The sequence below is a fragment of the Entelurus aequoreus genome, linkage group LG12, assembly GCF_033978785.1.
Source record: "Entelurus aequoreus isolate RoL-2023_Sb linkage group LG12, RoL_Eaeq_v1.1, whole genome shotgun sequence".
Lineage (NCBI taxonomy): Eukaryota > Metazoa > Chordata > Actinopteri > Syngnathiformes > Syngnathidae > Entelurus > Entelurus aequoreus.
Window position 1 is genome coordinate 37,014,728 of NC_084742.1, and position 25,495 is coordinate 37,040,222.

Here is a 25,495-nt window from a genome sequence, read left to right on the forward strand (position 1 = left end):
AATCATGTCCACATTTGCAACGTGTGCGTGCATAATTGACTGGGGTAAAAAAGCATCCATCCATCCATTTTCTACCGCTTGTCCCTTTCGGGGTCGCGGGGGGGTCGCTGAAGCCTATCTCAGCTGCATTCGGACGGAAGGCAGGGTACACCCTGGACAAGTCGCCCCCTCATCAGAGGGTCAACACAGATAGACAGACAACATTTACACACTACACTGTAAAAAAAAAAATTGTAAAAAAACGGTCATCTACTGGCAGCTACGGCTGCCAAACGAAAACCATAACATTAAAGTAAAACATTGTAAACCAAATAATGATCAAAAACATTATATTTACAGAAATTTTCATGAAACGTTTTTTGGAAAAATATCATAATTTTACAGATTTTTACTAAATTATTTAGATCAACCACCTTTAATAAAGTGACGATGCAAACAGTTCTGCAGAAAAATACCTTTATTCTACAGAGTTTTTCCAAATTATTAAGATCAAACACCTTTAATGAAGTGACAATGCCGGCAGTTCCACAGAAAAATACCATTATTTTACGGATTTTTTCTAAATTGTTAAGATCAACCACCTTTAATAAAGTGACGATGCAAACAGTTCTGCAGAAAAATACCTTTATTCTACAGAGTTTTTCCAAATTATTAAGATCAAACACCTTTAATGAAGTGACAATGCCGGCAGTTCCACAGAAAAATACCATTATTTTACGGATTTTTTCTAAATTGTTAAGATCAACCACCTTTAATAAAGTGACGATGCAAACAGTTCTGCAGAAAAATACCTTTATTCTACAGATTGTTAGTATGGACATAGACTTTTATACAACAAGCTACATATTTATTGAAAGATAATTACACTGTAATTTTACATGAATTTGAAAGTAATTTAAGAAAACAGAAAATGCTGTATATAATTAATTTGGTATTTTTCTGTAAAAGAAATAGAAATATACATAGTTTGTAATTACTGGCATATTACTTAAAATAACAGGCGGACTGTTTATTTACAGATAATGTCTTCAATTCTACTGTTTTATAAACTATTTTTGTGTTGATGCTTCCAAAACAAATAAAGGTATTGTTACCAGGACATGGAAAATAAAGCATGTGTGATTATATGTTAGTTAATAACTTAGTGTCATTATTTTTTCTGTATTATAATTTCATCATCATTAGGGGCCTCTCTGGGCCCCCCTCCATCATGGGCCCCTAGAATCCGTCTCCTTTACCCCCCCCCCCCCCCCCCTTTTCGGCGCCCCTGAGTGTAGGGCCCATTGAGTGTTGCCAATCAAGGCGTCAATATAAAGGTCAAATGTCATTGGTGGAAGCCATCACGTGACAAGTCATGTTCAGGTTTCCAACATGGGCACTTAGCTCATCAGAAGAAAACAAAACCAAATGACAAGTATAGCTCGGTTGGTAGAGTGGCCGTGTCAGCAACTTGAGGGTTCCAGGTTCGATCCCCGCTTCCGCCATCCTATAGTCACTGCCGTCGTGTCCTTGGGCAAGACACTTTACCCACCTGCTCCCAGTGCCACCCACACTGGTTTAAATGGAACTTAGATATTGGGTTTCACAATGTAAAAGCGCTTTGAGTCACTAGAGAAAAAGCGCTATATAAATATAATTCACTTCCCTTCACTTCACAAAGCGGACGCTTCATTTGCATCTGATTGTGTGTGTTTGCGCACCATGCATGCGTGTGTGTGTGTGCTGCTCAGTTCAATTTAACCTCGGTACCGCAGCGATTCAGGCTTTAATCTCCCTCTCTCGCTCTCTCTCGCTCTCGCTCTCTCTCTCTCCCCCTCTCTCTCTCTCTCTCTCTCTGGCTCTCCTCTTCCTCCTCCGCCTCGCCTGTCCGCCTTCCCGCCTCCCTCCCTCCCTCCCTCCCTCCGCGCTCTTTCTACCTGATCCAGACTCGGTTCCGGCGCCCGCGAGCACCACCACGGCTCCCACCCGCCCCGCCGAGCGCCAAAGCGGAGAGGACCCGGGCGGCGAAGTGAGGCAGCGGGGCGCCAGCAGGCCGGACGCCGGCAGCAGGCGGCCGGGGGACGGGTAAAAAAAATAAAGCCCGAACGTCGCTTCATTTCACGGCGTGTTGTCTGAGCGAGTGTCGGACGGGGGAGTGGGGAAGCGGGTGGTAGATCGTGCTGGTGGCTCCGGGGGTGGGTGGGGGGAAAAAACCGAACCTTTTTGACGACTATAGCGACGTCAGGATGGGCGATAACGCAGGCGCGCATGCACGGAGCTGCCAGCCAAAGACATCTTCATCCTGTTTTTGCTCCTCATAACCATCATCATCACTCTCATCGCCATGCTGGACGGCCATTCTGTGTGACCACGAAGGAGCAAGCAAATAAGTTGAGTGTGTGTGTGTGTGTGTGTGTGTGTGTGTGTGTGTGTGTGTGTGTGTGTGTGTGTGTGTGTGTGTGTGTGTGTGTGTGTGTGAGAGAGAGAGAGAGAGAGAGAGAGAGAGAGATGCAAGCAACACAAGCGATGCATCATATCTTCATCTCTTCCACAGCTTCTCCATCCAACTCTCCCTCCAGTGCACCCCGTCCCAAATCCGCCTCCCCAATGGCGTCCAAGCTGAACCCCAACGTCCTGCATGTGGCCGAGCCAGGCGAGTCTGTTCAAACAGACGAGAGAACCACTCTGGTAAGTTGAAGATGACATCGATGTTGTGTCGTTTTGTATTGCACCCGGTACTCTGTGAGCTGATGTTTTGGTTCGCTTATGGCGGCGGTTGTCAAACTTTTTTCCCCCGAGTACCACCCCCGGAAAACACTCGGCTCTCCAAGTACCGCCATAATGAGCAACACTTAAATACAGTAGCGTAGTAGGCCTAAATATTTCCTTCAACAAGTTTTATTTAGGGCAGCACGGTGGAAGAGGGGTTAGTGCATCTGCCTCACAATACGAAGGTCCTGAGTAGTCCTGAGTTCAATCCCGGGCTCGGGATCTTTCTGTGTGGAGTTTGCATGTTCTCCCCGTGACTGCGTGGGTTCCCTCCGGGTACTCCGGCTTCCTCCCACCTCCAAAGACATGCACCTGGGGATAAGTTGATTGGCAACACTAAATGGTCCCTAGTGTGTGAATGTGAGTGTGAATGTTGTCTGTCTATCTGTGTTGGCCCTGTGATGAGGTGGCAACTTGTCCAGGGTGTACCCCGCCTTCCTCCTGATTGTAGCTGAGATGGGCTCCAGCGACCCCCGGCGACCCCAAAAGGTACAAGCGGTAGAAAATGGATGGATGGGATAGATGGAAGTTTTATTTAACAAGTATATTGAATAGTTTGGCCACTGTAACATTACACACATCAGATTGAACAGTAAAACTGTGTTTAAACATTTAATTAAGTGATTATTTGGCGTACCACTAGACAGCGCCGCATACCACATGGAGCAGGGGTCCCCAAACTTTTTGACTCGGGGGCGCATTGACTAGGTGTGGTGAAATTTGTCCTCTGCATTTGACCCACGTTCACCCCCTGGGAGTTGAGGGGAGCAGTGAGCAGCAGCGTGCAGTGCGCTCGGAAATCATTTGGTGATTTAACCCCCAATTCCAACCCTTGATGCTGAGTGCCAAGCAGGGAGGTAATGGGTCCCATTTCCACTCGGCCGGTGTTTGAACTCAACCTACCGATCTCAGGGCGGACACTCTAACCACAATGCCACTGAGTAGGTTATATGTTATAGGTTATATGTATGTATATATATACATATGTATATTAGGGGTGTAACGGTACACAAAAATTTCGGTTCGGTACGTACCTCGGTTTAGAGGTCACGGTTCGGTTCATTTTCGGTACAGTAAGAAAACAACAAAATATACATTTTTGGGTTATTTATTTACCAAATTTGCAAAATCTTTCACCAAAAATATTTTTCTTAGTGGAATATTTGATGTGAAGTAATCGGAACCTTGGATAGGTCAATAATTCCTAATAACATTGATTTTGATTCAATATTATGTTTTGAGCAATGACAGTTTGAAAGAAAAAAAAACAGTTTTGTTTTTATTAGTCAACATTGCAACGTTTTCTAAATTACATTTAACCTTTAAGCTTTTTTATTTCACTTTTGTTATGTTTTTGTTTATTTTAACAGTATTTTTAGAATGTGCCGTGGGCCTTTAAAACATTAGCTGTGGGCCGCAAATGGCCTCCGGGGCACACTTTTGACACCCCTGCTATAGATAATAAAAAATAAAATCTGATAAATCTATGGATAAAAAGCAGAGCCTGGCGATGCATGCGTTTATCATAACTCTCTCGCTCTCTCTGTCTCTGCCCCTCCTTCATGAATGCTGCTGGGCGCACAATCTGTTTTGTTTTTAACCCTTTCTTAACCCTGAATGTACATTGAAAATACACGCAACCCTAACTCAAAATGCCGGACATTTGAGGCATTTAAGAAACTCCACCCTGACAGCTACGTAAAAGAGGACATGTCCGGTGAAAAGAGGACGTATTTTCAGTCTATCGTAGCTCGTTAGCTGTTAGCATGCCGTGTGTTGTGCCTCGGTGTGCATTGTTTACACAACGTGCGTTACGCTACTTAATATGTCCGTGTGGAAACTCGTTCGGTACACCTCCGAACCGAACCGGAACCCCCGTACCGAAACGGTTAAATACAAATACACGTACCGTACACCCCTAATATATATATATATATATATATATATATATATATATATATATATATATATATTTTTTTTTTTTTTTTTTAATTTTCCTGAGGGAACTCTCCTGAAGGAATCAATAAAGTACTATCTATCTATCTATATATATATATATATATATATATATATATATATATATATATATATATATATATATATATATATATATATATATATATACATTTATATATATATATATATATATATATATATATATATATATATATATATATATATATATATATATATATATATATATATATATATATATATATATATATATATACATTTATATATATATATATATATATATATATATATATATATATATATATATATATATATATATATATATATATATATATATATATATATATATATATATATATATATATATATATATATATATGTATATATATATATATATATATATATATATATATATATATATGATTTGCCTGAGTGGATAGGAGACACCGAGAGTAACAAGCGGTAGAAAATGAATGAGAAAGCACAGATTAAAAAAAATCTGAATAAAAAAAATAAAAAGCTTTTTTTTTTTTTTTTTTAACCTTGGGACTTCCAGCGGGCCGGATTTTGGATGCTGTCGGGCCGTATCCGGTTTGGGGACCCCTGACATAGAGAATCACTAGCTATGTGCACATGGACACTTTTAATCAGATCAAAAGCCTAACCGGAATAAAAATGCTTCATGTAAACACGCCATTTGGAATGTTCTGACCCCATCACACACTTTCGGATCAACATTTCATTCCGATCGAGATGGGTGGTTTATGCCGAAAGTCATCCGGATTGTTGCGCATGAAAACGCACCTTCCGAAATTCCAGTTGAAAATAATATTACCGCGCATGTCTTTGACAGCCGCGATACTTTGATGGTGGAGAGGGGACTGAATTTAATAGTCTAGGAATGAAGTGATTGTCCCCCCCCCCCACTTCATTGTTTACAGAAGTAGCGTTGTATACTGTTCACTTTGTTTCTCTGAAAACGAGACGAGCAAAAACAAAAGTAGTGAACCGAAGGAAAAATTACCCTGACAGCGTCGGACAAGCAGAAATGCTCAAAGCCATGTTTGTTTACAGCGAAAGTCAGTGCTTTTTCAGCACCTGCTGTGAGCAAACTCCTCCAAAAGATAGCACTATAGCACAAACACATCTTTCCATTTATGGTATGGTGCTGCGCATGTCAAAGTAAAGTATTCCGATTTAAGTTGTGATGCAGAAAAATGTGCGCCATTATCAGATAATTTTTTTCAGGGTCCATGTACAGTACAGGCCAAAAGTTTGGACACACCTTCTCATTCAATGCGTTTTCTTTATTTTCATGACTATTTACATTGTAGATTGTCACTGAAGGCATCACAACTATGAATGAACACATGTGGAGTTATGTACTTGACAAAAAAAGGTGAAAACACTACAAACATGTTTTATATTCTAGTTTCTTCAAAATAGCCACCCTTTGCTCCGATTACTGTTTTGCACACTCTTGGCATTCTCTCGAAGATCTTCAAGAGGTAGTCACCTGAAATAATTTTCACTTCACAGGTGGCATAGTTTTGAGGCTTTCAGTGACAATCTACAATGTAAATAGTCATGAAAATAAAGAAAACTTGTTGAAATTTGAAGGTGTGTCCAAACATTTGGCCTGTACTGTACATTGGAACATTCTAATCTGATTAAATACATTTTGCCCTTGTACACGGGGCTACCAACTTACAGTTTGGGTCTCTAGCCTTTTTTCATCTGAGACCTTCTTTTACATAATTTATGTTTTTGTAACTTGTATTTATATATCGCTTATTAAAACCCAAACAAATGGAATCCACTTTTTAAAGCATTAGCACAGTTGGTATCCACAAATATCAACAACCAAAAATGTTCATCAATGTTGTGCATCTTGTATTTCTTTCTAGTTCAGTTTTTTTTTCATTACTTTTAGAACTACGGTACTTTGACAAAAATAAATGATTTCTTAAAGGTTTGCGTGTACTAAAGCATGGGAAAATGCAATCATGTGCAAAGTGGATTGCGTCTTTTACGTGAGCAGAACATTTATATATTTAGCGTTTTATTTAGCACATTTGAAGTATCTCCAAACCGACACAGATTGAAAATCTTTGGGAAACTCACCATTCGATTACAATTCGATGCATCTTTAATTTATGTATATTGATGCAGTTTTACGTGTCTTTTCGTTTCACTTAATAAGCGTTTATCACGTTTGTAATAAGAAACAGTTAAATGAATTCCCACATTTATTACATTTATAAAAATGTGTGCAAAACTGGACCATCAGTGCCAGATAGTAAAGGAGCTGGTCAGATCTCTCTGTCCAGTCAGACGAATTTTAAAACTGTCTGCATTTTTTCATAGCAGCTGGATGACTTAAGAGGGTGTTTAAAACAAATTCACTAATGCGTTTTGGTGTCGTCGATTTTTTAATGACGTTTGTTTTTTCACCAAGAATATATATTACTAACATACAGTATATATATACCCTATATGCTGTGATGAGGTGGCGACTTGTCCAGGGTGGACCCCGCCTTCCGCCCGAATGCAGCTGAGATAGGCTCCAGCAGCCCCCGCGACCCCAAAAGGGACAAGCGGTAGAAAATGGATGGATGGAATACCCTATATGATACAAATTTCTTGAAGTATGCATTTTTGCGTCTTGATCACAGGAGTGCAGCCTCCCTCCCATGCATCTTCAGTGGTGGTGTCAATATAGATGCACTGCATGACTGCTTCTAAAATTTCCATAAAAGTGGTAGACGTCTCCTGCATGGTTGAAAACATAGCAAAATGCCACAGGTAGGAGCATGATAACATGAAAATGCACTAAATGAGAGTGTCTCTATGGTGATGCCCCGTATAGTACACACAAAATCCTTTTGAATTGTACACACAGTCTTAGTAGATCACACGCAACACGCCCACTAATAGTACACGCTATTTTATAGATTGCTCACGCTGCTTAGCGGGAGGTATTCAGATCTTCGGAAATCCATAAATTCGGTCCATTGTGTTTAATTTGTACACTGTTAAAAATTACTTTAAAAACTACGACAAGCAATTGTTAAATAACAACAGTAAAACACTGTAAACATTACAAATAGTTCATCACATGAGTAAATGCAGTAAATTCCTGCAAACAAGAAACAGTAGATAACCTAAATTACTATATGCTTATAATATGTAGAAAACACATGACTTTACTGAGAAAATAATGACAAATTGTATGATGCATTTATTCATACTTTTATGTCACAAGCATGCAAGTACTCTAAAATGTATGGTAATATTCTGTCTAAATTAAATATTTTTCAGATTGTACATTTAAATTTAGAGCATACTTTAATTGTTTTAGGGGTTTGTGGTAAAGCATTAGCCGAGTTTACTTTTGGTTAACATGTTTTCTTGTATTTTTGTGGCAAGTGGTTTCAGACATTGATCGGTTATGTCTATGTGCTTCATTGCAAACTGCATCGAAATGAATCATGCTGTGTGTTTAAGTGTGTTGGAACCGGTTGCAAGTAGCTGTTTACGGATATGGAGCATTTGATGTTCATTTTTAATAGCTCACTTGAAGATGTTGCAGAAGGCCATGTTGTGAGTTGTCCGCTGAAAGGTTGTACAAAAACTTTCAAGTTAAAATTCTCATGTACCACTCACATGTCTCGGAAACACAGTCATTTTGCAGATAGTACACGGTGGGCAGTGGTTAGCGCTTGTGCCTTTCAGTGAGAAGGTCCTGGGTTTGAATTCCGGACTAGGGGTCTTTCTGTGTGGAGTTTGCATGCACCTTGGTATAGGCTGATTGGCAATACTAAAATTGGCCTTAATTTGTTTTACGGTGAATTCCTGGCAAACACAGCTGCCAGTATTTTACCCTAAATTCTGTATGATCTTTTGTAAACAGGTTAACAATATATAATTTACCGCAAGCAAAAACAGTTGTCAACTGCAAAATCAACGGCTTCAACATCAACATACCGTAATGTTTTTTTTTTTACAGTGTATGACTGGGAACATTTTAATCTGTACTTCAATTAAGAGGCAGATCTCCACCCAAACAATGCAGCCCATGTCTTTGTGCTGTTTTGTGGTAATTTGTTATTAAATAGTGGCATGTTGAGCAAATATTTTTTGACACTTGGTGAGGTACTCAAAATCACCTGGCAAACTACCGGTAGCTCCCAAGCTAGTGGTCGAACACCCGAGTGTAATTGGTCGCCTACTGTGGTACAAAGTGGTACTTTTAGTTTTGTTTAAAATTGTACAAACACTACTGAAATTAGGTGGTTGTAGTTGGTAGTGGTGTAGAACTGGACTGCATCATAAAGAGAACGATTTCTAATGAAATTGTCTTTTCATGCAAGCTTTAGGTAACCGAAATATTAGAAACAGCTCTCTTGAGTTGGCTCATAGTATCCCAGAATATCCCCCTGTACAGTTTGGTCCAACAGCTATAATCTAAACCACAAATGTTTAAATTGATTCCACGGATAGCTGCGTGCTGAAAAATTGTGTAAGTCTATAAAAAAACAAAAAAAACCATTACGTACATACAGTGGTATCCCCCAAATTAAGAATGTTTTGAGAGAAGCGCTGTCTAACAGCTAATTATTATGCTTAAAGTTGCAAGCACAAATTGGAATTTCTAGCATCCACGGCGTTAGTTGGCGTGGTTAATGCCAAAGTGAACCCGTATGGATCGACATTTCCAAACATTGGAGAAAAAAAAACGTGAGTGTGACAGACTGTGCTGAGAAGAGGAAGTGGATGGTATTCATTAAATTAAGGAAGAAATAATCGAAAACATGACCGAGTGTCGACCCAGTAAAGCATATATAAGTGAAGCATATAACTTTTAGTCTGCACCATACTGAAGCATGATGAGTCTAAAATAATATCGAAATGACATGAAAATATGGAAAAGCTGCTGATGGTGTGTTTGATGGAGAAGCAGCTGGAAGGAGACACTAAGGTAAATGCTGTACATTAGTCCTACAATACTTCTTAAAACTAGGTGGTGACGTGTTCAGGGTGTACCCTGCCGGTGGGATAGGCTCCAGCCTCCCGCAACCCCAAGAGGGACAAACTGTAGAAAATGGTTGGCCATGATGGACGTCTTAAAACTATTGCAGTTGTTAGTAGTACATTAGATTACTTATTTTTATTTATTATTTAAAAAAAAAAAAGACATGTTAATGTTAAATGAAATAAATTAATTGTAATTAATTTCATTGGCCACTGTTTTCAGTTAAGAGATCTGTCACAGAACCAATTAAGCTCGTAAATTGAGGTACTACTGTATTAGTAACAACATTTTAGGATTTTTTTTATTACATTATGCCTTTTTGCTTTATTTAAAAATGTTCCAAAGTTTTCATTTTAATTTGAGAATAGGTTGATTGGCAACACTAAATTGGCCCTAGTGTGTGAATGTGAGTGTGAATGTTATCTGTCTATCTGTGTTGGCCCTGTGATGAGGTGGCGACTTGTCCAGGGTGTACCCCGCCTTCCGCCCGATTGTAGCTGAGATAGGCTCCAGCATCCCCCGCGACCCCGAAAGGTATAAGCGGTAGAAAATGGATGGATGAAATTCTTTCAACACCCTGGTCTAAACCAGGATAGGATAGGATAGGTGCCGATGATTATACAACCAGAATATAAGTCTGTATAGTGAATAGGAACATGGAAAAAATAAATATTATAGTCTTGATTAATATAGTCTTGTCATTTGATACATTTTGCAATTATCATCATGAATTGAATATTAGTCCAGACCCTCGCTCCAAAATACAGGCACATAGCAGGCGTGTGTAGTATACAGCATGTTTAATGATAGAAAATGATCACAAATTAGGCCTCTACGAATACACATTGCAAGTGTTGAGCACTTTGGCTTGTATATTTCAATGCACAGGAAATATCTGCATCAACAGCTATCATCTTCTGGTAATATACTGTATAGAATACTTGCATATACTGTATAAAATAATTGCATTCACTTTATACCTGGCTGCCATCTGACCAGACTTGTGCTTCCTTGTCGTCACGCAGTCGGGCGAGGCGGGAGACGAGTCTTCCGACAGCGACGGCGAGCAAGAGGAGACGTCGCACAAGCTGATCCGCAAAGTCTCCACTTCAGGCCAGATCCGCGCCAAGGTAGGAGATCACTTAATCATCCCTGGTCTACTTCCTGTCACATGGGCAAGTTTCCCATACCTGAGATTACGTCTGAGTGCTTTGATGTTGCTCTTTCACTTCTTAAGCGCTTTTGTTATTAATAATGGATATGTGATCCACCGCTAGCTTTGCATTGCTAACTCTCAGACGACCTCATTGTTGCTGCGCTTAGTCGAGATCGTTATCCATCGGCACCGTAAATCACGCTCACATCGATCAGAGAAACGGGATACCGCTCCCTGTTGCCATGGCAATAGCATCCCATATTTGCAGCGTCTGTCCGCTGGTATTGGATATCATTCGGACATTGATTGTTGGGCGCTGGAGAGAGGCTCGCCATGCAGGGGAAATAAAAAGGCAATCCAAAGTGGGAACTTGTTGGGAGAGTGTGTTGGGTCTTAGATGTTTGCAAGTATCAGTCAAATCTAAAGAGTAGAATACTTGACACGCTGGCAAAACGATTGAGTTTTTGGAAGAGGACCCAATGAGTGCCAAGTTTGGGTGCCTAATGTCAAAATAAAAAGTAAACAACGTGAGCTCGTCCTTTGGCCACTGCAGGTAATCAATACATGTTAGTGATGATGTGTCAGTCATGTGACCCAGATTAGGCCCACTCCGGGATTGGGCCTCCCTCACAATGGCCTCCAGCGGATTAGTGTGTTAGTCAGGGTGTGTCCTGTTGGGACACGCACGTGCACTGTCGCGCCTCTTCCTCCGCCATGCCTCCCCTGGTTGTTGGCGCACTCATTATAGCATCACACTGGTTAGAGAGGTGCTAATTCCTCTCTGACATCACATCCTCGCCCCTGTCAGATCAGTGGGCTTGCCTGGCGGTCCTCGATTAATCACGCAGATGCTCTGATAACACTCAAAGATGAGATGTGGCCCCCTCTCTGCTTTTTTACTGCCTCTAATTAAATATCTTATAAGGGAGACGATTGGTTAGTGTCAGCCCTGTTTATTTTGTCATACTAGGACGGCCCCCCGCTATCAGTTGCACAGATTCTTGGCAGTTATCGGCGCAGCTTTCACCTTGTGATGTGACCTAGCAGCCGCTAATTGTGCGAGTGGCTAACACTCAGCCATCTTGACTTTTAAGCATGGATGAAGGTCGATTAATGTCGTCTTGTTTGTGTGACTTTATCTTGTTGGCGATCAGCAAGGTTCACCTTTGGTTTCTCTTACACCTTTTACAACTGCTTCCTCTTCCTCCTTCGCTTGCTTTAAAGGAAAACTTAACTTTTTTTTTTAGAATTTTGCCTATACCGGTAGTTCACAATCATTATGAGAGACAAGAAGACAAAAGGTTTTGTTTTTTTTCGCTTGCTAACATTTAAAAATCGGCTGGTTCTAGGTGGCTAGCAATGCAGCTAATGGGAGCAATCAATTCTAACACCGAATCACTTTAAAAATGCATTCAAAAACCATCAACAATACTTCATTTATGTTCCGTAACCCGTATAATAACCAAGTTGAACGACTTTGTTATTGTAAGAACGAACACAGAGGAACTTTTTTTATAGTGCGTTTTCTACTGCGTTCTCAGTGAAGGCCTCACATCTGTGGAAGTCTTTCTTTCTTTTTTCTTTAGTTTATTTCAAACATGGACACACTTACATCATAATAGATCACACAATTTTATATCATTTCATTTTACATCATGCCCGAAAAGGAGTAGGAAGAAGCAAAGCTTATTTAATCCTACCCCTTTCCCACTTCAAAGCGTTTACAAATATATAGAATAATTTACTGACCTTTTTATATAATAAAATAACATCTATGAATTAGTATACACAACAGTTTTGTAATATGTAATTAATTAATTCAGTCATTATTAACATACTGAGATGAAGAATATCTTATTTTCAATAAGGTTGGAAGTATTTCTCATAATTCTTCTTCTTTGTACTTTGTAAGCACTATTATTTTGAACAACCTCTTAAACTGGATCATATCAGTACAATTTTTAACTTCTTTACTTAATCCATTCCATAATTTAATTCCACATACTGATATGCTAAAAGTTCTAAGTGTTGTAAGTGCATGTAAATGTTTTAAATTATTTTTTTCCTCTAAGGTTATATTTCTCCTCTTTAGTTGAGAAGAATTGTTGTACATTCTTTGGTAGCAGGTTATAGTTTGCTTTGTACATCATTTTAGCTGTTTGCAATTTTACCAAATCACCGAACTTTAATATTTTTGACTTAATAAATAAAGGGTTTGTATGTTCTCTATATCCAACATTATGTATTATTCTAACTGATTTTTTTTGTAACACGGTTAGCGAATGTAGCGCACACTTGTAGTTATTTCCCCATATTTCTACACAATAACTCAGATATGGTAACACTAGTGATCAGTAGAGAATATGAAGTGATTTTTGGCCCAGGATGTATTTGCTTTATTCATTATTGAAATGTTTTTTGCCACCTTATGTTATATGTTTTGTATATGAGATTTCCAGTTTATTTGATCATCTATTAATACTCCCAAAAATCTTGTTTCTTTTACCCTTTCAATGTCTACTCCGTCTATTTGTATTTGTGTGCTCTTTTCTACTATTACCAAATAGCATTATTTTAGTTTTACCGAGATTCAAAGATAGTCTGTTTTTGTCAAACCATCTTTTTAATGTGTTAATTTCTTCTGTTATTATTTGTATTATCTTCTGTGTGTTCTCTCCTGAACAGAAAGCAGTTGTGTCGTCTGCAAATAAAACTAACTTTAAGTCCTTTGTAACTTTACAAATGTCGTTTATATAAAGATTAAACAATCTTGGCCCCAGTATTGATCCCTGGGGTACAACACAGGATCCAACTGGAGTTAAAATCATAGTTGGACATTAAACTTTTCTCCACAAAACTGAAAAAGCGGCTTAAGGACAATCAGAAGCGTGAGCACTAGAACAGGGTGCAGTATGCACAAATGGGTCCAATTATTTTTAATGTATTTTTTATTTTGTACTTGTCTTAATCTTTTTGTATGTGTTTTACACTTTTCTCAACTTTTCTTTAAAAGCCTAACCAGGGACGAGGGTTGCAAATTAGCCTGTGGCTATAAGTCCTGTGTACTTTGACATCGGTTACCTATGGATGGCAATGTTTCATTGTACTGTCCCTGTCAAAGAAATAAATAAATAAATAAATAGTGTAGTAACACATCGGCATGCTATGGTATTAGAAAGAGATAAGCTAGCTTCTGCGGCAACACGAAACACGTTTGAATTTGTAATGCACATCATATTGCGATTATACACCAATCTGTACTGACTGAAAAACATGAACAATCATATTACAGTATCTGTAAAGTATTAACCCACATTTCATGTTTTGTTTGTACACAGCTAGCTTGACAGTGTATGTACTGTAGTTGTAGTAACACACATGACTTGCTGCGTGTATCATGATCAATATTAAAGTGACTTACATGATGGACAGGTGTTCGTCTGGTCCAGCTGGCCGGGGACGTTTCCTGTTGATTTGGGAACTCCAATAATTCGGCATAGCTTGGCTCAAACGTTCCTTATTTGCAGCGCTGCTATGGAAACGGAAATAAATGCGCCACAGAAGGAAGTCCCGCTATTGACTAAAATGACCAAAATACAGTAAATTTTGAACATATTACATTTTATTATGAACCTGTCTGTTACTACAATATATATAGACTTGCAGTGTGTATATAAAACGTTGATGGAGGGATTTAAAGTTGTTTTAGACGGCCTTGAAGGCTACAATGGTGACTCCCATTAGCCGCATCTTTCAAGCGTTTTTTTTAATCCTAAAATGAAAAAAAAAATACATTATTGTTCTTGTCTTTCACAATGATTGTAAACAATAGGCAACATTTAAAAAAATAATGCAGTTTCACTTTAAGTTGTACTTTTACTAGCACCGCAGTTACATAAGGCTTCACACTTTTCTTCCTCCTGTTGGCCTCATAGTAGAGGCGCTGTGACGGGGCTCCTCCCACACACAACAAACAACCACATTCATTGTGTTCCTCCTTGACACTAAATATCTTCTGCTTCCTCATCTCCTCGTTCCAGTTTCTCCTCCCTCTACTCAGCAATTAATTGTCTTAATACATTTTTTCAGCATGCTCTGCCCTCACGGTGACACTCCATGAGTCTTTTTTTAGTCGTGTAATTGTCCTGCGGCGCACTCGAGCCCAGGAGTGGTTTATTCAGCAGCTACGAAAAGCGCCGGCAATCCTCACCTTCTACCTCGTAATGTAAGCCAACACCCCGCAAGAGACGCTGGCATGATGTAAAAGTCAAATACGCTAAATGGACTACTTCCCCTTAAGGTTTTGCAAATGAGGCCTGCCGACCTTTCTGGATATCGCTTTCTAAGAAAAGAGCTTCATTTCCTATAGGTCAGGGGTGTCCAAAATGTGGCCTGGAGGCCAATTGTAATCCAAAGCTTGCAGTATTTCCCACCGATTGCCAACCTATTTGTGTTGGTGTGGCCAGCCAGTGTCAATATGACATCATCATATATTTGCATCATAGGCTATGATGAATGTATTTTCCTTTTAAAGGCAAAACAAAATGTAAAAGGCAAATCTGGGTTACTAGTTATTAGTGTTGTACCGGTACCAATATTTTAGTACCGGTACCAAAATGTATGTCGATACTTTTCTATACTTTTCGGTACTTTTCTAAATAAGGGTGACCACAACAAAGTGGCATTAATGGCTTTATTTTAACAAAAACATCTTACGGTACATTAAACATATGTTTCTTATTGCAATCAAAGAACAAGTTTGTCCTTAAATAAAATAGTGAACATACAAGACAACTTGTCTTTTAGTAGTAAGTAAGCAAACAAAGGCTCCTAATTTGTCTGCTGACGTATGCAGTAACATATTGTGTCATTTCTCATTCTATTTTGTCAAAATTATGAGGAACAAGATGTAAAAATGGATTGTTAATCCACATGTTCATTTACTGTTAATATCTGCTTACTTTCTCTTTAACATGTTCTATCTACACTTCTGTTAAAATGTAATAATCACTTATTCTTCTGTTGTTTGGAGGCTTTACATTAGTTTTGGATGATACCACAAATTTGGGTATCAATGCGATACCAAGTAGTTACAGGATCATACATTGTTCGAAATGTTTCCAGGGACATATTTCCTGAGTTTATAAACATACTATACATTTTTTTTTAAACGAAAGAAGATGTGATGCCAAAAAATATCGACATAATCATAGTAGTATCGACTAAATACGCTACTGTACTTGGTATTATTACAGTGGATGTTAGGTGTAGATCCACCAATGGCGTTTGTTTACATTTTGACGCCGGTGAGCTACGGTGTGTCGTGAAGCATGTTTAGCTATTCCTCGTCCTGCATGGATGATACTTGTAAGAAACTTACTTTATTTGTCGCCATGGAGGCGAGGATTAGTGATTTAGAAGTAGCTAAAACACTGCCGACTGGGGCAGACCGGTACTTTTCAGAGGCGGTACAGTACCGAATATGATTCATTAGTATCGCGGTACTATACTAATACCGGTATACCGTACAACCCTACTACAACATAACACCTGGTTTATTTACATGTACAGTAGGAAAGGGATTTATATGGCCTAATTCCTGGGTGGATCTTGTGTGAGAGGAAGGGGGCTCGGGGTGATCATTTTGCAATGCAGTCTGCTGAAAATGATGAAATGCGCCACTCTACATAGTAACTGACGCTGTGGTCACAGTTGGAATTGCCACAAAAAAGCATTTTAATATATTCAACACTCTCCTGCCATCTGGCGGCTGAAGTGGACAGTGCACGTCCCAAATTTCGTCACGTTTCATGTGTCATGTGAACGAATGGGGCCATTTTATTTCCCCTCCCTGACTGTTGGAATTTAGTTTGGCACATGCTCTGTACTACCTGGCCGCTCTGCTGCTCTCTGCAGTCTGTGCCTGTTGCTAAAACCTCAACCTCTAATTTTAAACCAATGTTTTGTGGAACATGACTACCAGGAGATGGTAGCACAAAAATCACCTGGAAGGTAAAGTACTACTTTCCTGTTTTTCATTGCATGGTGAAAAATAATTGTCAAAATTATAAAATAACATTTTTAAAAATGACACCAAAAATGGGGGTAAAAAGAGAAAAAAGATGGATAGTAATTTGAAAAAAAGATGAAATGTTGATAATAATACGCTTTGTCACCTTTATGTAACTCGTTAGCATCTCTCTACATTGGATTGTTTTTGCCCATTTAAAAAATTACAATTAGCTATGGCATCCTTTCAATTTTCATTATGCGGTGCTTGGTTGAAAAAGTTCGAAAACCCTTTCCACAAATCAGACCCTGCAGGATTTTGTAATTTTTTTTTTAATTGCGCTAAGTCTAGCGGAGGTAACTTGTCCAAATGAATGTGTTACTATCGGACCAGTTTATGTATACATTGACAAAAACTGATCGTCTCTCTTGAACCAACAAAAATCCCTGCTTGAAATAACGCTTAGCATGTTGCACAATGTTTTCAGCAAAAATGGGGTCAAACCATGTTATAAACAATAGTTTTTGATGGATAAGCACTTTTAAACAGTACACAGAGAACGAATGCAACTTTTGGACAACAGCTGACAAAAAGGGTATCTATGCTGATGTTGTTTGCATTTGTGTGAAGTGTAAAAATGACAGAAGATGGAACATATTGCATGTAACTTTTGGTTAGGAGATGTAGGTAAATAAACTGGGCCTATAGAGACACTTTATAAATAAACAATTTATTTAAAATGACCTTAAAATTCAGATATATACAATATCTAACAAAAGTAAATACAAATTGTATCTTTTCAACAGACAATAACAGAAATTAAGCTCGGATATATAGTCAGAGTAGTCAGTGTACAGCTGGTACAGCAAGTGTCAGGGATGGCGTGGCGAAGTTGGTTGAGTGGCCGTGCCAGCAATCGGAGGGTTGCTGGTTACTGGGGTTCAATCCCCACCTTCTACCATCCTAGTCACGTCCGTTGTGTCCTTGGGCAAGACACTTCACCCTTGCTCCTGATGGCTGCTGGTTAGCGCCTTGCATGGCAGCTCCCGCCATCAGTGTGTGAATGTGTGTGTGAATGGGTGAATGTGGAAATACTGTCAAAGCGCTTTGAGTACCTTGAAGGTAGAAAAGCGCTATACAAGTATAACCCATTCATTCATTTCTATGGTAATGTCCCTAGAGAGTATTTGTATTGCTGTCATTTTTAACATAAATCATTTCAACTGTGACAGTTTTCTCATGTGGAAGCTGGGATATTATTTTTAGTTACTTTGTTGTGACTGAATTGTTGTGTGCCATGTTGATAAGATGTGAGTTTCTCACCCTTTTAATTCTTTATATTTGTTCACTGATTACTTTTTATCCAACAAATAAAAAAAATAACATTAACAATGTGATTATACTAAGGGAGAATCACAACAATTTATTGAAACTAATACTTTCTCCTGCAACATCTAAAAAAAAGACTCACAGCAACTTCCATTGCAATTTTCTGAAAAACTTTGCAATAGCCTGGAAAAAGGCCTGCGGGATCCCAGACATAGATGCAAGTAAACAGATGTTGCTAGATTTATTGAAATGATGTGCTTTTTGGTATTAATTTTTCAAAAAAACACTTTAAACATTGACAACAAATTTGTAAACTCACGAGCTGATGCGGTGTTTTGGAAAAAAAAGTGGCCTCAAAATATTGCAAAATTTGCTGCAACTTTTAAAATCGCCCCTGAATATCCTCAAAAAGTCTGCAATGTCCTGGACAGCCTATTAGTACATAGTTCCTTTTTTTTTTTTTGACTTGGCACTTGGTGGAGGCGGTCGCATTTACCCCCCCCCCCCCCCCCCGACCCACACCCCACGCCTTCTCCACCGCTTCAATCCCTTAGGGGTGATGGACGGCTGGGCAGCGCTTAGATAGCAGCCACATGCCTCCGTAGCCCCCACCCACCTCTCTGTTGCAAGTCTTGTGAATTCTTTGTAACTTCTTTATGTGTGCTATGGCTATTGAGTTGTTTTTTTCCTGGCCTCAGTCTGGACCCCTTCCCCAGCCTTAGATGGAATTTTTTTTTTTACTCACCCCCCAATGTTTACCTGTTTCCCGCCTTTTTAAGGGGTGCCGGAAGTTGGCTGACTTCCTTTAATGTTTGTCTGCTCTTGAGTAAGACAGTGCTGAAAACGTAATTTCGATTCCTTGTACGTCTTGTGAAGAATTGACAATAAAGTTGACTTTTGACTTTCACTTTGACTTGACATTGTGATAGTTTTGGGTGCTTAAGCCCCATTCAGCAAATAAAGTGGAACAGATGTATACAAGTGACTTATTTCGTTTAAATGTTACGTGTTTGCAAATCCAAATAGAAGCCATGGCAAAAAATAAATCAAGCAATTCTAATACATGCAAAGACTATCCACCCTCTTTAGATTACATAAACTTGAGTATTTTTGAGCTGTGACCAGCAGGTATTTTCAGTCTCTCCTTCCTGCCTCCTATTCCTGTAGCTTTGCCGCAAGGGAGCGTTTGGCTTCAACACATTTATTCACTTTCTATCTGCATCTCGCCCTCTTAGCATGTGTGTATTTGCGCGCGTGTGTGTCGGCGTCGACAGCAGCCAAGATGAGGACGAGTTATAGGTGTGCGCGTGGGACGGCGAAAGGAATGAGAAAGTGCGCGCGCATCATTGTGTAGGATGGCCAGCATTGTGTGAGCAAGTGTGTGCGTGTGCCAATGCGCGCGCTTTGATTTACGCCCATGGCTGGATGTGATACAGTTGCAGTGCTACGTGAGGGTCAATAGTGAGAGGAGGAGATGGAGAGAATAGAGGGAGGACAGGATTGAGTGGTAAAGTAGTGTAGAGACTTATGTAAGACACTTGCTCAACAATCATAGCTTGTGAGTCGTCATGGGCAGGTGGGCACCCCTGCACTGGAGCACTACATGCAGCATCATGTGGAGCTAGAAGAAACCCAAACACAGCAATACATGACCCAATGGGAACCTGATGCAGCATCGTGCTAAACATTGACAACTAAAAAAGGCATCATGTAGAAATATGACGCCTGAAAGCAGCATCCTTTAGTAATAGTGTTCCTGAACGCAGCATCATGGTAAGCATAGAACGTATTGAATGTACTGCGACTGAATGCAAACTCGCGTATAGAAAGAGGACGTCTAAATGTAGATTATGTATTGTAAAAGGAAACCTGAATGCTGAATCATGTGTAATGACAGCTAGGGTTAGGTATCGAGTATCGAGTATCGATTGGAACCGGGACTAACTTTCCGATTCTCCCGGAATCGTTCAAAAGTTTAAATTTCGATTCCTATATTCGATACCAGTCCGCCGACCGGAAAAAAATATGTCCGCCGAACCGGAAGAAGAAGCAGCTGAACACCAACGAAGAAGCGCCCACCGCCGGAAGTGTTAGCATAGCCGAACGAGTCAGTCAAGCTCAAGCATGGATAGCGGGCGTCGGCGGTCGAAAGTGTGGCTTTACTTTACAAAAAAAAATGAAATAATCGCGAAATAACAGAGCTCCATGTCCATCAAGAAACGAGTGGAGAGAGAGCTGCAGATGTACCAGGACGTTCCACCGATACTTATGTCTGACGACACTGCTGCATGATGGTGGTCCGGTGGAACCAACAAAAGACTTATCCTTTGCTGTCATATCTCGCTTTCTCCTATTTATGCGTTCAAGCTTCTTCCACACCCAGCGAACGTGTATTTTCCACAGCAGGAGACACTATCTGTCCAGAACGCTCATGCATCCTGCCTGAGAAGGCGGATATGGTCATTTTCCTGAACAAAAACTGTCTCTGATTTTATACTGTACCTGCTGCTAATCTGGACTGGGTTTTGCAAGTTGTTTCTTATTGTTTATTTGCTTTTCTGCACCAGGTTAGCCCATCAGTGGGAGCACAGTAACATTTTTAAGTACCTACAGCATCATACACTTGTGTGTGTAAATGTGTTTTCATGAGGTTTCCTGCAGCATCATACACTTATGTGTAAATGTGTTTTCATGAGGTTTTCAAAAATAAAGCTCTCTTGAGGAAAGTGTACCCCTGGGAAAATGTATTCATAATTTATAATATTTATATTCAAGTTCATAGATTTGATATTTATATTCTAGATGAAAACAGCCCTGTGAGGAATTTATAGTAAAGTTCATAAAAAGTTAATAGAATTAAAATTGATGGAGAATGTCAGACTATTTCATTCAGAAAGACTGTAGGTTAGCTAGCTCATTTAAAATATCCTAAACTTTTTTTTGACCCTGCCTCTTAAAAGAATCGGAATCGAGAATTGTCAGGAATCGGAATCGAAACAAAGAATCGGAATCGGAATCGTTCGAATTCAAACGATACCCAACCCTAATGACAGGATGCCCGAAAGCAGCAATATGTAAGGCAAATGCAGCATAATATTCTGTAAGGTTCCTGAATGCAGCATCATGGAAAGCAATAGCACGCCCAAATGCAGCATCATGTACAGTGAAAGGGCGTCTAAATGCAGCATCAGTTGCAAAAATATTTGAAATAGGACGCCTATGGGCCTGATATACTAAGAACAGGCGCGCTAAACAGCATGCACAAACTACAAGACCCAAAACCAGTGAAGTTGGCACGTAGTAAAAGAGTGTGGGTACTAGACTGGCCTGCCTGTAGTCCAGACCTGTCTCCCGTTGAAAATGTGTGGTGCATTATGAAGCCTAAAATACTGTTGAACAACTTAAGCTGTACATCAAGCATGAATGGGAAAGAATTCCACCTGAAAAGCTTCAAAAATTGGTCTCCTCAGTTCCCAAACGTTTACTGAGTGTTGTTAAAAGGAAAAGCCGTGTAACACAGTGGTAAAAATGCCCCTGTGCCAAATTTTTTGCAATGTGTTGCTGCCATTAAATTCTACGTTAATGATTATTTGCAAAAAAAAAAAAAAAAAAAGTTTCTCAGTTCAAACATTAAATATCTTGTCTTTGCAGTCTATTCAATTGAATATAAGTTGAAAATGATTTGCAAATCATTATATTCTGTTTTTATTTACGATTTACACAACGTGCCAACTTTGGGTTCGTACAACATTTTGTGGGCGTGCTGCGTGTAGGGCTGCAACTAACGATTAATTTGTTAATCGATTAATCTGTCGACTATTACTTTGATTAATAATATTAAATAAGTATAAAAGAGATAAACTACATTTCTATCCTTTCCAGTATTTTACTGAAAAAAAACAGCATACTGGCGCCATGTTCTTTCAACTTGCAAAATAAAACAAGGAAAATGTTACAAAAATGCACACTTTTGACACCCCTGCTATAGATAATAAAAAATTAAATCTGATAAATCTATCGATAAAAAGCAGAGCCTGACGACGCATGCGCATTTATCATAACTCTCTCGCTCTCTCTGTCTTTCCCCCTCCCTCACGAATGCTGCTGCGCGCGCAATTTGTTTTGTTTTTAACCTTCTTAACCCTGAACGTACATTGAAAATACACGCAACCCTAACTCAAAATGCCGGACATTTGAGGCATTTAAGAAACACCGCTCGGACAGCCTCGCAAAAGAGGACATGTCCGGTGAAAAGAGGACGTATGGTCAGTCTATCCTAGCCTGATCGCTGCTAGCATTGACATGTCCTCTTTTGCCAGCATGCTAGCAGCTAACGGGCTACGATAGACTGACTATACATCCTCTTTTCACCGGACATGTCCTCTTTTGCGGAGCTGTCAGGGCGGAGTTTCTTAAATGCCTCAAATGTCCGGCATTTTGAGTATTGTTTACACAACGTGCAGTACGCTACTTAATATAACCCCCCCCCACATATGCGGTCCTCTCCAAGGTTTCGGTTCGGTACACTTCCGCACCAAAACGAAACCCCCGTACCGAAACGGTTCGATACAAATACACGTACCGTTACACCCCTATTATTTTGATTATTGTTTCTCAGCTGTTTGTAAATGTTGCAGTTTATAAATAAAGGTTAAAAAAACAACAACAACATAACCTTAGCGCATGCGCATAGCATAGATCTAACGAATCGATGACTAAATTAATCGGCAACTATTTTTATAATCGATTTTAATCAATTTAATCGATTAGTTGTTGCAGCCCTAGTTGCGTGTGATCCACTATGACTGCGTGTACAATTGATAATTTGTGCGAACCGCTTTATTTAAATAAAGATTTTGTGTGTACGTACCCTAATTTTCTCCACATTAATGTTATTAAGCTCTCCAACCTGTGTGCGATGTTGATGAACAAGCAGAACATATCTATAATATGTACCGTATTTTTCGGAGTATAAGTCGCTCTGGAGTATAAGTCGCACCGGCCGAAAATGCATAATAAAGAAGGAAAAAAACATATATAAGTCGCACTGGAGTATAAGTCGCATTTTTTGGGGAAATGTATTTGATAAAACCCAACACCAAGAATAGACATCTGAAAGGCAATTTAAAATAAATAAAAAATAGTGAACAACAGGCTGAATAAGTGTACGTTATATGAAGCATAAATAACCAACTGAGACGTGCCTGGTATGTTAACGTAACGTATTCTGTCTTGCCTCTGGTGAGGGCGGTCGCATTTTTCTCCGCTCCCTCCTTCCCTGCTTGCTCTCTTTGTTTTTGTCTTGTCTGAACTATTTTGAAGCCTCTTTTCTTGAGCTGTCCTCAAATCTAAACATCAAAATGAATTTGATCAACTGGACTCTCGACGCAATTGACACAGTCTTTTCCACAAGGAAAAGAGGCTCGGGGGAGCCTGGCTGCCCTGATGGAACCATTGCTGCGGGGTACGTGAGAGATTCCTGGAATACTTGGAGAATCATGTGCCTCTCAGTCCTTTCCATCGAGGACGTGGAAGACATCTACCTATTTGGAGCTGTGATCGCAGGGCATTTGCTGATTGGGCTGGGCATTGCTCTGGTGTATCGTCAAATTCGGAAGACGATGGCAGCCACTCAAGGGGCCAACAGGCTGTTCAACGCAATGGAAGGATTGGGTCGTGCTGTGGGATCACAGACTGGAGCGATTGCTGATTTGAATCGCAAGGTAGATTCCATCTTGATGATGTTACAGAAAGAATAAATTGGAATTGTCAGAGCCAGCATATAGAGCAGGAATGTCATTGTTTTGACTGCTCGAAGAAAAAACAACATCTTAATCTACGATTTGACTCCCTCGAATGGCCTTGAGGAACAGGCTGTTTGAAAACACTCCCCTGAGGACTCCTCAAAGATGGACGCTTTTGACCTTTCCCTTTTTTTCAAAAGCACCTGGGTCGGACTCTTGAACTCTTGAACTCTTGGGGCCGGCCTCGGCCCATAAAGACAATCCAACATCTCACCCAAGTTAATTGGGCATACATGCACGCACACACCCCTCCCCAAATCAACGCCTTCACCACTGCTTTATTCCTCCGGGGTTGTGGGGGCTGAGCAGCGCTCAACAGCAGCTGCCGGCCTCCAAAGTCCTGTTGGATGACTCTGTTGCGAGTTGTTGTGATTAAATGTACCATGTTTATGTGTGCCATGCTATGTGAGGTTTTTTTCCTCGGACTCAGTCTGGACCATTCCTGAGGGTCCAGCCTCAGACTGATATTTTTTTTTACTTCCCCCCATCCCCAATGTCACCTTTTTCCCACCTTTTTAAGGAGCGCCTAAGTGAGGCTGATCCGTTGGCGGTCCCGTCTTGTCTCCCTGTAACGTATGTCTGCTCTTAGCGGGATTGTGCCGAAAATGTAATTTCAGTTCTTATGTGTCTTGTACATGTAAGAATGGACAATAAAGCTGATTGATTGATTGATTGATTATGGTAAGAGTCATTCAAATAACAAAAACATATAGAACATGCTATACGTTTACCAAAAAATCTGTCACTCCTAATTGCTAAATCCAAAGAAATCTTATACGTCTAGTCTATCTCACGTGAATGAGCTAAATAATATTATTTGATATTTTACAGTAATGTGTTAATAATTTCACACATAAGTCACTCCTGAGTATAACTATGAAAAAAACTGCGACTTATAGTCCGAAAAATACGGTAACACCGGTAATTTAGAATCGCAATATATAATTGCAATCAAGACAACACGTTCTGCAGGGAAGCGGTGGTCTATCACAACAGCAGCGCATACAAAATGCATATTGTAAGACATTTTTTCATTAGAGCTCTATTATAATAATACATTTCCTAAATAGAAAAAACAAACAGTATTAAAAGAAAAAAAACGCCAGCAGACACCATCAATCATCACTTGAATTCATTGATTATATGTTCATATATTCCCGTAAAAATAAAGAATTAATTATAATCCTTACAAAAAAAATTGCCGCAAATGAGCGTCTCTTTGTCTTTCTTGCCATCTCCAGGCTAATTTGAAAGTTAAAGTTGACCAACTTATTGGTTTATGGCCACGAACCTTCTACTATACAGGTGATTCATAATCTAGAATTCACTTTTACCAATTTAGAGGAGAAGGAGCAGCAGCAGGATACCGGCTCAATATGTCAATTTAGAAGCGTAAGCTAGTAAACGCTCTGTGATCAATGAGCCGCTAAAAATAGATC

At 39.6% G+C, this 25,495-nt stretch overlaps 1 protein-coding gene across 3 annotated transcripts in view; it reads left to right on the forward strand.

Moving 5' to 3' along the window:
- The first annotated feature begins 1,924 nt into the window (after window positions 1-1,924).
- si:dkey-172j4.3 (diacylglycerol kinase delta) overlaps window positions 1,925-25,495 on the forward strand; it is a 106,327-nt gene continuing 82,756 nt past the window's right edge. For all 3 annotated transcript variants that reach the window (XM_062065917.1, XM_062065919.1, XM_062065918.1), the window contains exons 1-3: window positions 1,925-2,064; window positions 2,534-2,667; window positions 10,783-10,887. In XM_062065917.1, coding sequence (XP_061921901.1) covers window positions 2,587-2,667; window positions 10,783-10,887 — 186 coding nt within the window. In that variant the 5' untranslated portion in view covers window positions 1,925-2,064; window positions 2,534-2,586. The remainder of the gene's footprint in view (window positions 2,065-2,533; window positions 2,668-10,782; window positions 10,888-25,495) is intronic.